The following is a 19063-nucleotide window of genomic DNA, read 5'->3' on the forward strand; positions in this document are numbered from 1 at the left end:
TCACTGTTGACGTTGAGACTGGTGTTTTGCGGGTACTATTTAATGAAGCTGCCAGTTGAGGACCTGTGAGGCATCTGTTTCTCAAACTACACACTCTAATGTATTTGTCCTCTTGCTCAGTTGTGCACTGGGGCCTCCCACTCCTCTTTCTATTCTGGTTAGAGCCAGTTTGCGCTGTTCTGTGAAGGGAGTAGTACACAGTGTTGTGCGAGATCTTCAGTTCCTTGGCAATTTCTCACATGGTATAGCCTTCATTTCTCAGAACAAGAATAGACTGACGAGTTTCAGAAGAAAGTTATTTGTTTCTGGCCATTTTGAGCCTGTAATCGAACCTACAATTGCTGATGCTCCAGATACTCAACTAGTCTCAAGAAGGCCAGTTTTATTGCTTATTTAATCAGCACAACAGTTTTGAGCTGTGCTAACATAATTGCAAAAGGGTTTTCTAATGATCAATTAGCCTTTTAAAATGATAAACTTGGATTAGCAAACACAACGTGCCATTGGAACACGGGACTGATGGTTGCTGATAATGGGCCTCTGTACACCTATGTAGATATTCCATTAAAAATCAGCCGTTTCCAGCTACAATAGCCATTTACAACATTAACAATGTCTACACTATTTCTGATCAATTTGATGTTATTTGAATGGACAAAAAAAAAGACATTTGTAAGTGACCCCAAACTTTTGAACGGTAGTGTAAATATGTTTTAAGTATTGACAATTTCCAATGTTGACATTCAGGGTATGCATAGAGGTAGCACTATTAACCATAAGTTACCAATGGGTTCTGAAACTGCATTGATACTTGGTGAATGGGAAATCCATGAGGTTAAGGTTTTTCCCACAGAAAGAAAGTCCAGTAGCTATAGGCTACACTATTACAGTGGGGAGAACAAGTATTTGATACACAGCCGATTTTGCAGGTTTTCCTACTTACAAAGCATGTAGAGGTCTGTAATTTTTATCATAGGTACACTTCAACTGTGAGAGACGGAATCTAAAACAAAAATTGGTACAGAAACCTTTGTTTGCAATTACAGAGATCATACGTTTCCTGTAGGTCTTGACCAGGTTTGCACACACTACAGCAGGGATTTTGGCCCACTCCTCCATACAGACCTTCTCCAGATCCTTCAGGTTTCGGGGCTGTCGCTGGGCAATACGGACTTTCAGCTCCCTCCAAAGATTTTCTATTGGGTTCAGGTCTGGAGACTGGCTAGGCCACTCCAGGACCTTGACATGCTTCTTACGGAGCCACTCCTTAGTTGCCCTGGCTGTGTGTTTCGGGTCATTGTCATGCTGGAAGACCCAGCCACGACCCATCTTCAATGCTCTTACTGAGGGAAGGAGGTTGTTGGCCAAGATCTCGCGATACATGGCCCCATCCATCCTCCCGTCAATACGGTGCAGTCGTCCTGTCCCCTTTGCAGAAAAGCATCCCCAAAGAATGATGTTTCCACCTCCATGCTTCACGGTTGGGATGGTGTTCTTGGGGTTATACTCATCCTTCTTCTTCCTCCAAACATGGCGAGTGGAGTTTAGACCAAATAGCTCTATTTTTGTCTCATCAGACCACATGACCTTCTCCCATTTCTCCTCTGGATCATCCAGATGGTCATTGGCAAACTTCAGACGGGCCTGGACATGCGCTGGCTTGAGCAGGGGGACCTTGCGTGCGCTGCAGGATTTTAATCAATGACGGCGTAGTGTTACTAATGGTTTTCTTTGAGGCTGTGGTCCCAGCTCTCTTCAGGTCATTGACCAGGTCCTGCCGTGTAGTTCTGGGCAGATCCCTCACCTTCCTCATGATCATTGATGCCCCACGAGGTGAGATCTTGCATGGAGCCCCAGACCAAGGGTGATTGACCGTCATCTTGAACTTCTTCCATTTTCTAATAATTGCGCCAACAGTTGTTGCCTTCTCACCAAGCTGCTTGCCTATTGTCCTGTAGCCCATCCCAGCCTTGTGCAGGTCTACAATTTTATTCCTGATGTCCTTACACAGCTCTCTGGTGTTGGCCATTGTGGAGAGGTTGGAGTCTGTTTGATTGAGTGTGTGGACAGGTGTCTTTTATACAGGTAACGAGTTCAAACAGGTGCAGTTAATACAGGTAATGAGTGGAGAACAGGAGGGCTTCTTAAAGATTAACTAATAGGTCTGTGAGAGCCGGAATTCTTACTTGTTGGTAGGTGATCAAATACTTATGTCATGCAATAAAATGCAAATTAATTACTTAAAAATCATACAATGTGATTTTCTGGATTTTTGTTTTAGATTCCGTCTCTCGCAGTTGAAGTGTACCTATGATAAAAATTACAGACCTCTACATGCTTTGTAAGTTGGAAAACCTGCAAAATCGGCAGTATCAAATACTTGTTCTCCCCACTGTATCTGGCCCTTTCTTGATAATATGTGCCCATGCAAGTAAGTGATAACTGATATTCATTATTGAGTGTCAATTATTGAGCAACATTATTATTTGAAGGCATTAATCCTTTTTTTCTCCCAAGCCTTGGTCAGTTCCAGTTAGTTGTTGCTACTTACATTGATTTATATTTTTGATCACCATTAATATCCCCTCTCACTGTCTGATTTCCTGTAGAGAAAACATTATTTTCAGAGGTATTTTAGCATTAATAGCATAACAGTTGATTCTCCTCATGTCTATGCATCATTTAGATACATGTTATGTATCGACTGTATGTTGCCATGTTGTCTAAAGAAGGCTTTTTATGTTCACCATGCTGCATGAACTAGATGTGCAGACTGACTGCACTGTGGTAAATAAAGTAGGGAAGTCTGAAACAGACTGACAGCATCTAGGACATAGAGTTCCATCCAGTGACACACAGTCCCACGGTCCCTACACATGACACGAGCCACACAGTGACATGGTGTGTCACAAAGTCTGCTCCAAGTTCTATTATTGAAGATTAATTTGTTGAGAGCACCTTCACCACTAAAGGCTCATCTCAATAAAATTATAAAATACATGTTGGGAAGCTTTATTTCTTATGTTGTGGGTGCTGAGGATGCCTGCCTCTTAGACTCTCCCTAATTCAACTCAACTGCAGCTTGTGTTTAAAACCCACCTTTGCTTCTACATCTGCATTGTTTGCTGTTTGGGGTTTTAGGCTGGGTTTCTGTATAGCACTTTGTGACATCTGCTGATGTAAAAAGGGCTTTATAAATTACATTTGATTGATTGATTGATTGCTCAGCTAGCCTGCTGCAAAGTGCTCCCTCTGTGGCACAGCTATTCCAATAGAGATACCTGCCTGGTTTGTGTAGTACCAATTTGGATGTCTTCTGTCCATTTTACCGGCATGTTTTGAATATTGCATGCTATGCAACCTGTGATTTTCTGGTGAATGAGAACAGATTTATTCTTACTGGCACTCGTAAACTCACAGCAGAGTCGTATATACAGTATGTATGTTTATGGCTCTGGCTCTTAGTCCACTGATGAGTACCTGTCTGCTACACAGGGATCTAGTCCTACTACAATGCAATAGTACAGAGATACATTAGGATGCAGTGGTAGCATTCAGTCGAAGGATCTGTGTGCATACAAGTCATCTATACTGTAACATATGCAGTAACACATTTCTTGAAAGTGTCTCTCAAACTTACTTCTGAAGTTCATAAAGGGATAGAGTAAGTGGGAGCAGTGTCTTTATTTGACAATCAACTAAGAGAGTCCTGTGGTCTGAGCGTGCTCCACAGCAGGAGAGAGAGAAAGAGAGAGCCTAGCCAGCCTTCCCTTCATCAGAGGGAGAGAACAAGTCATGTCTCAGCTCAGTCTCAGTCACCTGAATGTAAGGCTTGGTGTGAGGTGTGACCCAGGTGCAGTGCAGGATAGACAGTAGGCAGCAGGCAGAGATGGTGAAACAATCTTTACTGGTGGTCCCGAAGCCAGGATACAAAATAATGGATTCAACACGATAAAAGAAAGGCAGAGCAAATAAGTCTCCAAAAACAGGCTGACAGCCAAGATACGAAATAGTAACTATGACTGAAATAATAAAGAAACAGGGAGAACACTTCTCGAGTACCTGTACACACGTCTCCGATCAGACACTGATTAGTACTGCTGAGCATAGAGAAACTAGCAGAGAAAACTGAGCAAGGAAACACAGCGAAGTGAGGGCATAAATACACAGGTGAACAGGTGACACCAATAGGATCATGATTAGACCAGACTGTGAGTGAGGAGGTGCCTACGGTTGTCGGAGGAGGACACCTAGTGGATCGCTCCGGAACTGCGACCCCCTCCTGTAACATCTGAATGTATAGCTGCACCCTCCATCCCTCTCTCACCTGACACTGCTTTCTCCTCTCTTCTCTCTCTCTCTTACACCTCACACTGGTCTCTCACTTTCTCTCAATCCCTCACATTTCTTCTTCTCTCTATCGCGTACTCTCTCATTCTCTCTCTACCCCTCTCTCTTCTCTCTCTCCTCTCTAAAGAACTTCTAGAGAAACTCACTGACTGTGTCCTGAGCATACTAATATCTAGCCTCTTTTTCTCTGTCGGTGTGCTAGCTGGATACCTCTCCCTATGGGGACAGGACAGGCAGGATTGGGAAGCATTTGTTCACACCTGGACTATAAGCTCCAATCCTTTTCTACTGGAATACTGCTGTTTTCTACTGTTTTTTAAAGCAATGGCTTTAATAAGTAGCACTGATTATTCCCACTATGGTTCATGTATTGTTTTACAGTTGTACACCTTAACTGTAGCGTCAGCTAAATAAACGACTGTCTGGGACATCTCTGTCTGGGGCTTTCTAGTGTAATTGTCCACTTGAAAATTTGCTTCTCTACAGGAATGGGAATGTTTTATTACTGGAATATTTGCAGGATGTCAGAATCACTCATTCAGGGCCTCCTGAGTGGCGTGGCGGTCTAAGGCACTGCATCGCAGTGCTTTAGGTGTCACTACAGCCCCGGGTTCGATCCCAGGCTGTGTCACAGCCGGCCATGACCAGGAGACCCATGAGGCGGTGCACAATTGACCCAGCGTTGTCCAGGTTAGGGGAGGGTTTGGCTGGCCGGGATTTCCTTGTGGCGGGCCGGGTGCTGCAAGCTGACTTCAGTCACCAGTTGGACGGTGTTTCCTCCGACACATTGGTGCGGCTGGCTTCCGGTTTAAGCAAGCATTGTGTCAAGAAGCAGTGTGGCTTGGCAGGGTCGTGTTTCGGTGGAGGCATGGCTCTCGACCTTCACCTCTGCTGAGTCCGTAGGGGAGTTGCAGCGATGGGACAAGACCGTAACTAACAATTGGATATCACAAAAAATTGGTAAAAGTACAATAGAAAAAACTCATTCAATGTATTCTCTCTTTATACTTTGAAATGACTAAGAAGCAAAAGTTTCATCGCAAAGTTCAATCTGTGATACCGTATAGTAGTTAAATTGGATCTCCCGGAAATGTGATTTGCAAAGCAGATACTATCTGTCTATCTATCTATTAGCCCTATCCCCCAGCATCTTCACTTTGGCAGATATTTGGCAGATGTCTCTGATGTGTGATTGGAATACTAATGGCCGCGTACAGGGTTCTGATTATGAACAGACTGAAATGGTCTGAGCAGACTCAAATGGTCAGATTTGAACCCATTTTAATTCATTACCATCATTGTTTTGAGGTACTTAAAAATATATTTTTTAATATATGTATTTTCTTAGATACACTATATAAAGTATGTGGACACCCCTTCAAATTAGTGGATTCGGCTATTTCAGCCACATCCGTTGCTGACAGGTGTATAAAATCAAGCACACAGCCATGCAATCTCCATAGACAAACATTGGCAGTAGAATGGCTCTGCTGAAGAGCTCAGTGACTTTCAACGTGGCACCGTCATAGGATGCCACCTTTCCAACAAGTCAGTTCGTCAAACTTCTGCCATGCTTGAGCTGCCCCGGTCAACTGTAAGTGCTGTTATTGTGAAGTGGAAACGCCTAGGAGCAACAATGGCTCAGCTGTGAAGTGGTAGGCTACACAAGCTCACAGAATGGGGCCGCGGAGTGCTGAAGAGAGAAGGACTTTAAAATGGTCTGTCCTCGGTTGAAACACTCAGTACCGAGTTCCAAACTGTCTCTGGAAGCAATGTCAGCACAATAACTGTTCTTCGTGAGTTTCATGAAATGGGTTTCCATGGCCGAGCAGCCGCACACAAGCCTAAGATCACCATGCGCAATGCCAAGCGTTGGCTGGAGTGGTGTAAAGTTTGCCGCCATTGGACTCTGGAGCAGTTTAAACGCGTTCTCTGGAGTGATTAATCACGCTTCACCATCTGGCAGTCCGACGGACAAATCTGGATTTGGCGGATGACAGGAGAACGCTACCTACCTAATGGTCTGGGGCTGTTTTTCATGGTTCGGGCCAGTTCCCTTAGTTCCAGTGAAGGGAAATCTTAACGCTACAGCATACAATGACATTCTAGACGATTCTGTGCTTCCAACTTTGTGGCAACAGTTTGGTGAAGGCCCTTTCCTGTTTCATCATGACAATGCCCCGTGCACAAAGCGAGGTCCATACAGAAATGGTTTGTAGAGATCTGTGTGGAAGAACTTGACTGGCCTGCACAGAGCCCTGACCTCAACAGCATCAAACACCTTTGGGATGAATTGAAATGCTGACTGTGAGCCAGGCCTAATCAGTGCCCGACCTCACTAATGCTCTTGTGGCTGAATGGAAGCAAGTCCCCGCAGCAATGTTCCAACATCTAGTGGAAAGCCTTCCCAGAAGAGTGGAGGCTGTTATAGCAGCAAAGAGGGGACCAAGTCAAATCAAATCAAATCAAATGTTATTTTTCACATGCACCGAATACAATAAGGTGTAGACCTTACAGTGAACAATGCAAATAGTCCGGGTAGCCATTTGATTAGCTATTCAGGAGTCATATGGCTTGGGGGTAGAAGCTGTTAAGAAGCCTTTTGGACCTAGACTTGGTGCTCTGGTACCGCTTGCCGTGCGGTAGGAGAGAAAACAGTCTATGACTAGGGTGGCTGGAGTCTTTGACAATTTTTAGGGCCTTCCTCTAAGTCCATATCAATGCCCATGATTTTGGAATGTGATGTGTGTGTCCACATACTTTTGGTCATGTAGTGTACTTTGTTGGGCTGGATTTGGCAGCAATAATCTGTCCACTCAACTCCTATGTTGTGTTGAGTCGTGTTGATTCCAGTAGGAGTCATTAACACTGGAGCTACAGTCCGTGTTCAGGCACAGGGAGAATGCAGTAGGGTTTGAATCTGAACCACCAATTAAGACTGAGCAGGTTGACAGAGGAATTATTATGGTTAATTTACCATAATTTGTGTATTGACACCAAGCCAAAGAGAAACAGTCAAGAGAAATTGGCTTGTCAAGAGATACTAAAAAATAAAGCTTAATAAACTCATTGATTTGATCACTCCTGGGAGTGTGACAATGTAAGACGTGATAACTATTCCTATTTTTCGTAATTGTTTTTGGCCACAGGATTTGACACCGGGTTTCTTCCTCCGAAACGGACATCCATCAATATTGGAGCATTCCTATGCCATTTCATTATCTTGAATTAGTATTGATTGTGGCTAAAATTACCAATTTAAAGATCTTCTCTTTGGTGTACTCTCTTATAAGGACATTGATTATCAGACTTCTAAGATCGACAAACCAAGACACCAGGATCCCCTTCCACTCAATGTGGACCACTATAGATCTTCTAGTAAAAACACCAGCTACATTATGTGGTCTTTCTTTCACAGCAGTCAGTTAGAGGTGGATTTGGGTTCAGCATGTTCTCTGCTTAGGCTAACAATGTTTATGTTTAGAATTTTCCTTTTGAGTGAAAATCGTTTAACTTGTGTGTTTCAGTGGTTACATCATGGAGGCTCTCAGCAGGTGTGACAGAGAAGGGGTTCACTGCTGTGACTGAGGTCTGAAGGTACAGGTTGTCATCATCATCTTCATCATCATCCTTATCATCATCATTATCTGTAGCTTCCTCTCAGATCCTGCCACCTCTTTTTCCATTAGGATGTTGCAGTGTGGCACCAGGGGCGCCTCCCCCCTCAGTCCTCCTGCCAGGAGCTATTACAGGTCCCCCCCTTCCACCCTCCTCCCCCTTCCTCCCCCAGCCCGAGGACGAAGCAGCGTTAATGTCACAAACGATTACAACAACAGGGGCTGTTACAGCAGCTCTCAACAGGGCCACAAAACGGTGCTCTCTTGATACACACAACTATGTCTTCTTACCTCGCCTCTTTATGTTGTGGTTAAAGTTTTAAAAGCTATTTTCTATTTGACAGTGGCAGCTCTGTAGATGGTCAGTGTGTTTCAGAGGGAGACTCAGGAGACAGGGCCAGCTGACAGTGCACAGAAGCCCAGGTCTGGTCACTGCTCCAAGTTATGTGTACTGGGTTGAACGTGTTGGCACTATGTATTTTTTTAAGTAAGGCGACTTTGTCCGGTTTTACTGATGTCAGGAGAAGTCAAACAGGGACTGAAGATGGTAGAACAGTTGGTTGCTTTTCCATGGTCATGTTTAACAGAGATCTCTTCATTCCCTCGCAGTAATGTCTCCCATCCTAAGATGGTGGAACTTTGTTGACCCCTGAATGTGACATTTTGAATTATCCTGGTGCCACAACATGAAAACCCCAAAAGCATGAATCACAGGGAGATTGTACGATTAATATCTGGGGGAAGGGGGTGATAATGAGTCTTGAAGGGGGTGATTTTCAGTCTTGAAGATTTTGTGATGAACCAAGAGGGAGTCTGACACCACTGACACCATAGGGTGTGTGTGTGTGTGTGTGTGTGTGTGTGCGCGCGTGTGCGTGTGCGTGTGTGTTTGTGTGTGTGTGTGTGTGTGTGTGTGCGTGCGTGCCGGTGTATGTGTCTGTGTGTGCGGTTTTTGGTGCGTGGGTCTTTGCGCGAGTGTGACAGAGTGAGTGTGTGTGTGGCAGTGTCTCGGGAGTGCTCCACAGTCTCCCTAACCCCACCCACACAGTGAAGATGCCCCAAGCGTGAGAGCTCAAACGCCCTGAAGCACCTTAGTGACAGGTGAGTAGAGAGATATTATATAATGCTCCTTGTCATGCATATTCATATTACTTAGAAAAACACGTTTATATGCTCTTTATGAATGATTTCAAGTTCATTATCAACCACTATGCTCTGAATGTCTTGACTATTCTTTCTTCTCATCTGCTTTTTTAGTGAAGAGAGCTGAGTGAGCTATATCTAATTGAAATAAACTATTCGGACTCAGATAACATTATTTATTAACATGTTTCAAGTTTTTCCAAGTTGAATAATGACTTGAAGATGAAAAAGAAATAGAAAGGTGATTTCCATTTGCTCCATAGAGTAAAAGTCCTGCGCTGCTGCTCTCCCGGTCCGATGCCAGTGATAGTGCTGCAGTCAAACAGACGAGATACACTCAGTGGTGCTGGTCAGGCACACTCCACAGTCACACCTCAGGGCTACAGGGTAGGTGTACATGGGGTCCACGTTGGCTGAGCAGTTAGGCAGCCGCACCGTCACCAGGCGGGTCTCGTTGTAGGTACACACACGCTGGTATGACTCTATGTAGGGAGGGTCCAGGACAGGCTTCTGAAGAGACACACACAGAGATATGGTTAATTTAGATTAACATCTGTTCATTTATTCAACAAGCTCCACAGTTATGACTTTATAATCAATTACTTTATTACTGATTTATTACACAATATTATGTCATGGGTGATTACTTTTTCTACAATAATCATCATAGTTTAGTTACTTTTATATTTTCCATTTGATTGATTTTGTTAACATCTACTGATTCTAACACTTCTCGCCAGTCTGACTGCGTAGGACTCTCTCCCTCGCTCTGCCCTCACCTCCCAGGTCTCACAGCGCCCCCAGCAGGCGTCGGTGGTGATGTGCAGCCCTCTGCAGCCTGGTTTCCTGGCCAGGAAGGTGAACTCCCGGACGGCACAGCCAATGAAGCGGCGCAGGTTGACGGCTGAAGCCTGGCTCAGTGTCTCTGGGTGAAGCCATGACCACAGCCCTGTACAGCACAGCAGCAGAGCACACCACCTCCACACAGACACCACACACCTCAGGGTTATCTCTAATGCCTAACATATTACGCTCTCTCTCTATCTCACTTTTAGCAAAGTCTTCAAATAGCTAGCGTATAGCAAGTTCATGTCATTAGTATTTTTAGACTATATTGTTGGCATTTTAATGAAACCAATCAAATGAAGCAACATATTTAGCAAAAACTAAAAACAACAGCTAAAAAATGAAATATTCCAGAGATCTCAGTGATTCCTGACCCTAACTACATACAGAGTATGTGTGACTGATCTAACTAAAGTGTTATAACTCACCACTGAGTACCTCTCCTCTGGTTCATCTGGGCTCACAAGTGGTTCTCCACTGGAGAGAACTACCACTACTGAACCTCTGAATCAGGAACTGCAGTAACTCCAGTAGCCGTGATGTCTCTGACAGCAGAATCACCTGATAATGGATCCCAGGGAGGAACTCCCAGCTATTTATCCCAGCATCTCATGTCAATCAGGAGCCAGTCAGGGCCTTAGTAACCACCATGTCTCTAGCTCCTGCCAGAGAGTCAGGCTCCTGTCTGATCCCCCTTAGGCCCGTCTACTCTACCTTCCCCATCAGCCCAGTCACCAGTCAACTACAGACCATTAGCCTGATTAGGGATTGAGGCTGCTCCTTTGTTCATAGCCATCCACATGGAAGAGGGGAGAAACACACTCATACCTGTAGATTAGACTAATTTAGCTGATGGACCTCAGGAACTGTTCTTACAGGTGAGAACCTTGCCCTGGAGCGCTAACTAACCTGTTTTTTCTTATCCAGTTCAGTGCAAGTCTGTTATAATTTAGATGTAATTTTTTTTGCTATGACATTTTCACAGAACACTTACTGTATCTCTACCGTGTTTGTTGTGTGGAGCCCATGGAGACAGAGGAGTAATTCATGGTCTGGTCTGATGTGTGGAGGCCACAGTAGTGGAGATGAGAGCAGGGGTAGAGAGAGAAGAGGGCTGAGTTTATTTGGGTGAGTAAGCACTTCGCTCATCATTAAATTACAATTTCCCAAAGCCCTCAGGATACTGGGGATTGGAGCAGAATAACGCAAGTACTTTAGGAAATGAACCTCAACCTCCACCCAATTATAGTTAGATTAGAGTAGCAGGGAGGGAGGATCAGTCAAGGATACACTATTAGAGAAAAGGGTTTCAAAAGGGTTATTCAGCTGTCCCCATAGGAGAACCATTTTTGGTTCCAGGTAGAACTCTTTTGGGTTCCATGTAGAACCCTCTGTGGAAAGGGTTCTACATGGAATTCAAAATAGTTCTACCTGGAACTAAAAAGGGTTCTTCCAAAGGTTATTCTATGGGGACAGCCGAAGAACCCTTTTAGGTTCTAGATAGCACCTTTTTTTCTAAGAGTGTAGGTCTCCATCTGATCTCAGTCATCTAAGCACCCTCCTCCCTTCCTTAATATCACACTCCTAAATAACTATAAAGCTCAAGTCAGGTTTTCTAAACTCAAGTCAGGTTTTCTAAGCTCAAATCAGGTTTTCTAAACTCTGCGCATCTCTTGCTCTGTTTAGGATGATGATACAGTGACCTCTTGTGCCTACTGGCAGTACTGAATATTCCCATAAAACAAAGGACATCATCCAATCATGGCCTAGCGGACAGCAGACCTTAAACTGGTGAGAACTTTGCCCTCTACTGAGACTAGTCTCTAGTTAGCTATAGAGACCTACCAGCGTCGTCCAGGGTAGGGGAGGGGAGGGAATGGCCAGCAGGGAGGTAGCTCAGTTGGTAGAGCATGGCGTTTGCAATGCCAGGGTTGTGGGTTTGATTCCCATGGGGGGCCAGTATGAAAAAAAAAAAGAATAATGTATGCACTAACTGTAAGTCGCTCTGGATAAGAGCGTCTGCTAAATGACGTAAATGTAAATCAAAGCCACCATTATGGCTGGCAGTAGTGTTGTTAAAGTACATGCCAGATCTAAAAAGGACACTACTAGGCCTACCTATCTATAATATCTGAGTTTGGTAAAGTGGCTGGGTTATCTATCAATATAATATGTGATTAGAAAAAGAAGTCTGGCAGTGACTATCAGTGTTCATGAAATGTGTTGTTGTTCCACAGTCTACAATGGGATTCACTTTTGTAGGCTTGCCCCAACCCCTACAGGTGTGCCAAAATGGGCAGTATGTCCAACCTGACTGGTTTATATATTTTGCAGGGCCAGCCTGCCTCTGTCTGAAACGCACTCGTCCAGCGACAGAGGCTCACTTTATTCTCGGAGGTGTAGACATCTCTGAATTTGCGTGCCGTGGGAGGGGTGTAACTGCTGGTGTTTCACAACTTGTACTGAATAGGGCACTCTGTTTTGCCATATCAAAATCAATGCTTATTTTTATTGCCGGACCTGCATATAAATGTGATTGCCAGACAACTGAAACACGTCTATTGAACATTTTTAAGTTAACACCTTTTGGTGAATGAATGCAAGTGGCTGTTAGTTTGTAGAAGCGCAACAACTTATGTTACTTCACTCTGAAGAATAATATATACCATTTAGCAGACACTTTTATCTAAAGCGACTTACGGTCATGTATGCATTTTACATATGCTATGGGTGGTCTCCTGAGTGGCGCAGTGGTCTAAGGCACTGCGTCGCAGTGCTAGCTGTGCCACTAGAGATCCTGGTTCGAATCCAGGCTCTGTCGTAGCAGGCTGTGACCGGGAGACCCATGGGGCGGCGCGCAATTCGTCCAGGGTAGGGGAGGGGAGGGAATGGCCGGCAGGGATGTAGCTCAGTTGATAGAGCATGGCGTTTGCAACGCCAGGGTTGTGGGTTCGATTCCCACAAGGGGTATGAAAAAAAATAATGTAAGTCGCTCTGGATAAGAGCGTCTGCTAAATGACTAAAATGTAAATGGTGGTCCCGGGACTAAAACCCACTATCCTGGTGTTGCAAGCACCATGTTCTTCCAACTGAGCTACAGAGGACCACTGCTTTCAATGTATGGATTTAAGCCTATTGTTACAATATTTTACCCTATATTCACCCCTTTGTGTGTGTTCAGATTAGCATATTAGCCAGACCAAGTTTGGCTAATTTAATTTGCATGTTTGAGTTTTTATTTTATTTCCCCCTCTAACTTTTAGAAATCATGAAGCCTGTGGCCTATGATAACATTCCTCATTATGCAACTTCACCATATTTTGACAGAACTATAGGAGGAGCTGCACCTTGACTGTTTACATTATTAAAAGTCCTCTGGTCTGCCTCAAAGCCTAATTATGACAGTAGGCCTACAGAACTGGGGTTTGAAGCGTACTGGAGCGGCACTGAACACGTGCCCACCAGAGTATGTGAGCAGAGCCGAGCTGGAGCAGAGCGAAGAGCTGAGCATGCCGAATTTGACTGGAGTGTGATTCCCAAAGGTGGAGCTTCAGCCTTCTCGCCCGCTCCAATTTCGCTCCAGTAGCGCTCACTTCACGAGCTCAGGGCATGCCCGGCCCAGCATGCATTTGTAGTGTACTTGTGTGCTGCTATAGCCCCTTGCTTTAGCTACTGTCATGGAGTTCGCTAAATATTTTCATAAAGAGACTCATAAAACACACAGGTGCTAAGTCAAGGTGACTTACAAAGACGAGGACCAAGAGCAAGAGAGGGTGTGTGGTGATCTAGCGTCCACAACTAAAGAATCAATGTGGAATCTGAAAAGACACCTATCCCGAAAGCATGATGGTGTACTTGCCAGTGGTGGAAAAAAGTACCCAATTTTCATACTTGAGTAAAAGTAAAGTAAAGTTAATAGAAAATTACTCAAGTAAAAGTGAAAGTCGCCCAGTAAAATACCACTTGAGTAAAAGTCTAAAAGTATTTGGTTTAAAATATACTTGAGTATCAAAAGTAAATGTAATTGCTAAAATATACATAAGTATCAAAATAAAAGTATAAATAATTTAAAAATCCTTATATTAAGCAAACCAGACGACAGATAGCCAGGGGCACACTCCAACACTCAGACATCATTTACAGAATTTAGTGAGTCCGCCAGATCAGATACAGTAGGGATGAACTTTAAAGTATTTTTACTTAAGTACTTTACACCACTGGTACTTACTATATGCACATGCTAAAAGAAAGGAATGAGGTGGGTAGATTATCCAAGATGGCATAGCAGTGTGATCGTGTTCTCTTGTGTGTCCATGTAAATAGGCTGTTTTTTTGTATTTTTTTGTATTTTACGTATATATTTCCCTATCACACTTTTCATCCTTCTACTAAATATATTTTCCTGCAACCCGCCTCACAATGTAGAACGGATTCTATTATTTACTCACCTTTATCTAGAATCTCCAGTTGAAACTAACCAGCCAGCTAACTAGCTACTTGCTATTAGCCACCGGTAGCGGTTTTCACCCAGAACATCGGATTATCTGCCGGAATAACTGAATCACTGGATCTTAACTCCGGATCGCAACTAGCTAGCCGCAACCGAATGGATGTCGAATGGATGTTGCTGTAGGCTAATCATCACTGCCCCCGAAGCAAGCATCAGCTAGCCTCGAGCTAGCCTCGAGCAGGCCCATATCCCAGCTATCTACCTCTCTGTCTACCGGACGGGAGTAGCCAGCTAACCAGCTAACTAGCTACTTGCTATTAGCCACCATTAGCGGTTTTTCACCATTGTCCGTGGCCTGCACTACCTACCAGCCAGCTCTAGCCTGGACTATTATCTGCCAGTCTGCACTGTCTAAACAGCGCGTTATCGACCCAGAACCTATCGGATTTTCTGCCGGAATCACTGAATCACTGGACCTTTAACACTGGATAATCGCAACTAGCTAGCTGCAACCAAATTAACGTTTTTGTTGGCTAATCAACCTTGAGCTAGCCTTGAGTCAGGCACATCTCCTGGCTATCTACCTCTCTGTCAACCGGACGAGACCTCCTAGAGTCGACACGGAGCACCGCCGATCCATCACGACTGGTCTGCCGACGTAATTATCTGTGGTTTCAACAGGCTTCCCGTTGCGATGACCACGAAGATCCATCTGCTAGCCCCGGCCCGCTAGCACACGCAAACGACAGCCGTGCTTCCTGATCGCTGTGCTGTAGTACCAATTCGAACTGCTCTCGGACTCACATATTACTGTTCACTGGACCTTATGATCACTCAGCTGCACAGCTGATGCCTGCTGGACTGTTCCTTTACACGGTACCCTGTCCTGTTTATCTGTTTAGCCTCAGCCCAAACTTTATCGGCATTACCAGTTGTTGTCTTAGCTCTCTCTAATAACACCTGTGATTGCTTTATGCCTCTCTCCCATGTCAATATGCCTTGCCTATTGCTGTTCCAGTTAGTTCTTATTATACAATTTCACTGTAGAACCCCAAGTCCCTCTCAAACTGCCTCAAATAGTTCCTTTGTTCCACCCCCCTTCCACGCCGAGACCGGCTCAATCGGTGCCTCCAGTGATGCTATCTCTTTCATTGTTTTCCAACGTTACTCCACTGTACTCATATCCTTCCATATCCTTGTCTGTACATAATGCCCTGAATCTATTCTACAACGCCCGGAAATCTGCCCCCTTTATTCTCTGTACCCAACGCACTAGAAGACCAGTTCTTAAAGCCTTTAGCCGTATCCTTATTCTAGTCCTCCTCTGTTCCTCTGGTGATGTAGAGGCTAACCCAGGCCCTGCAGCCCCCAGTATCACTCCTACTCCTCAGGAGCTATCATTTGTTGACTTCTGTAACCGTAAAAGCCTTGGTTTTCTGCACGTTAGCATCAGAAGCCTCCTTCCTAAGTTTGAGTTATTCACTGCGTTAGCACACTCTGCCAACCCTGATGTTCTAGCAGTGTCTGAATCCTGGCTTAGGAAGGCCACCAAAAATTCTGAAATGTCCATCCCCAACTACAATATTTTCCATCTAGATAGAACTGCCAAAGGGGGTGGAGTTGCAATCTACTGTAGAGATAGCCTGCAGAGCTCTATCATACTATCCAGGTCTGTGTCCAAACAGTTTGAGCTTCTACTTCTAAAAATCCACCTTTCCAGAAATAAGTCTCTCACTGTTGCCACTTGCTACAGACCCCCCTCAGCCCCCAGCTGTGCCCTGGACACCATATGTGAATTGATTGCCCCCCATTTATCCTCAGAGTTCGTACTGCTTGGTGACCTAAATTGGGATATGCTTAACACCCCGGCCATCCTACAATCCAAACTAGATGCCCTCAATCTCACACAAATTATCAACGAACCTACCAGGTACAACCCTAAATCCGTAAACATGGGCACCCTCATAGATATCATCCTGACTAACTTACCCTCTAAATACACCTCCGCTGTCTTCAACCAGGATCTCAGCGATCACTGCCTTATTGCCTGCATCCGTAACGGGTCCGCGGTCAAACGACCACCCCTCATCACTGTCAAATGCTCCCTAAAACACTAGCGAGCAGGCCTTCCTAATTGACCTGGCCCAGGTATCCTGGATGGATATCGATCTCATTCCGTCAGTAGAGGATGCCTGGTTGTTCTTTAAAAGTGCTTTCCTCTCAATCTTAAATAAGCATGGCCCATTCAAAAAATTCTGAACTAAGAACAGATATAGCCCCTGGTTCTCCTCAGACTTGACTGCCCTTGACCAGCACAAACACATCCTGTGGCGTACTGCATTAGCATCGAACAGCCCCCGCGATATGCAACTTTTCAGGGAAGTCAGGAACCAATATACACAATCAGTTAGGAAAGCAAAGGCTAGCTTTTTCAAACAGAAATGTGCATCCTGTAGCATTAACTCCAAAAAGTTTTGGGACACTGTAAAGTCCATGGAGAATAAAAGCACCTCCTCCCAACTGCCCACTGCACTGACGCTGGGAAACCCTGTCACCACCGATAAATCTACAATAATCGAGAATTTCAACAAGCATTTTGCTACGGCCAGCTCTGCACCATCCGCTGCAACTTGCCCATGCACCCCCCACTTCTCCTTCACACAAATTCAGACAGCTGATGTTCTGAAAGAGCTGAAAAATCTGGACCCCTACAAATCAGCTGGGCTAGACAATCTGGACCCTTTCTTTCTAAAATTAGCCGCCGAAATTGTCGCAGCCCCTATTACTAGCCTGTCCAACCTCTCTTTGGTAACGTCTGAGATCCCCAGAGATTGGAAAGCTGCCGCGGTCATCCCCCTCTTCAAAGGGGTTGACACTCTAGATCCAAACTGTTACAGACCTATATCTATCCTACCCTGCCTTTCGAAAGTAATTGAAAGCCAAGTTAACAAACAGATCACCGACCATTTCGAATCCTACCATACCTTCTCCACTATGCAATCCGGTTTCCGAGCTGGTCATGGGTGCACCTCAGCCACGCTCAAGGTCCTAAACGATATTATAACCACGATCGATAAAAAACAGTACTGCGCAGCCGTCTTCATCGACCTGGCCAAGGCTTTCGACTGTCAACCACCGCATTCTTATTGGCAGACTAAATAGCCTTGGTTCCTCAAATAACTGTCTCGCCTGGTTCACCAACTACTTCTCAGATAGAGTTCAATGTGTGTCAAATCGGAGGGCCTGTTGTCTGGACCTCTGGCAGTCTCTATGGGGGTGCCACAGGGTTCAATTCTCGGGCCGACTCTATTCTCTGTGTATATCAATGATGTCGCTCTTGCTGCTGGTGACACTCGGATCCACCTCTATGCGGACGACACCATTTTGTATACATCTGGCCCTTCATTGGACACTTTGTTAACAACCTCCAAACGAGCTTCAACTCCATACAACACTCCTTCCATAGCCTCCAACTGCTCTTAAACACTAGTAAAACTAAATGCATGCTCTTCAACCGAACGCTGCTTGCACCCGCTCACCTGACTAGAATCACTACTCTCGGCGGGTCTGACCTCGAGTATGTGGACAACTACAAATACCTAGGTGTCTGGTTAGACTGTAAACTCTCCTTCCAGACTCACATTAAGCATCTCCAATCAAAAGTTAGATCTAGAATCGGCTTCCTATTTCGCAACAAAGCCTCCTTCACTCATGCTGCCAAACATGCCCTCGTAAAACTGACTATCCTACCTATCCTTGACTTCGGCGATGTCATTTACAAAATAGCCTCCAACACTCTACTCAGCAAATTGGATGTAGTCTATCAAAGTGCCATCCGATTTGTCACCAAAGCCCCATATACTACCCACCATTGTGACTTGTACGCTCTTGTTGGCTGGCCCTCACTACATATTAGTCGCCAAACCCACTGGCTCCAGGTCATCTATAAATCACTGCTAGGCAAATCCCTGTCTTATCTTAGCTCACTGGTCACCATAGCAACACCCACCCGTAGTCTGCGCTCCAGCAGGTATATCTCACTGGTCATCCCCAAAGCCAACACCTCCTTTGGCCAACATTCCTTCCAGTTCTCTGCTGCCAATGACTGGAACGAACTGCAAAAATCTCTGAAGCTGGAGACTCTTATCTCCCTCACTAACTTTAAGCATCAGTTGTCAGAGCAGCTTACCGATCACTGCATCTGTACACAGCCCATCTGAAATTAGCCCACCCAACTACCTCATCCCCATATTGTTATTTATTTTGCTAATTTGCACCCCAGTATCTCTATTTGCACATCATCTTTTGCACATCTATCATTCCAGTGTTAATACGAAATTGTAACTATTTTGCACTATGGCCTATTTATTGCCTTACCTCCATAACTTACAGCATTCACACACACTGTATATATTTTTTTCTGTTGTATTTTTGACGTTTTGTTTACCCCATATGCAACTCTGTGTTGTTGTTTTTTTATCGCACTGCTTTGCTTTATCTTGGCCAGGTCGCAGTTGTACAGTGGGGGAAAAAAGTATTTAGTCAGCCACCAATTGTGCAAGTTCTCCCACTTAAAAAGATGAGAGAGGCCTGTAATTTTCATCATAGGTACACGTCAACTATGACAGACAAAATGAGAAAAACTTTTCCAGAAAAT

General features: G+C 44.6%; 1 protein-coding gene across 1 annotated transcript; it reads right to left on the bottom strand.

Moving 5' to 3' along the window:
* Positions 1-9428: 9428 nt before the first annotated feature.
* On the bottom strand, positions 9429-10410 carry LOC311102332 (glycoprotein hormone beta-5-like; the record flags this gene model as incomplete). The annotated part of the gene is made up of 3 exons (XM_084143638.1): positions 9429-9620; positions 9890-10088; positions 10385-10410. The coding sequence occupies 3 exons, from the start codon at positions 10408-10410 to the stop codon at positions 9429-9431; spliced, it is 417 nt and encodes a 138-aa protein (XP_083999764.1).
* Between the last annotated feature and the right edge of the window lie 8653 nt (positions 10411-19063).

The sequence above is a fragment of the Coregonus lavaretus genome (assembly GCF_964263955.1).
Source record: "Coregonus lavaretus genome assembly, chromosome: 27".
In the NCBI taxonomy this organism is placed as follows: domain Eukaryota; kingdom Metazoa; phylum Chordata; class Actinopteri; order Salmoniformes; family Salmonidae; genus Coregonus; species Coregonus lavaretus.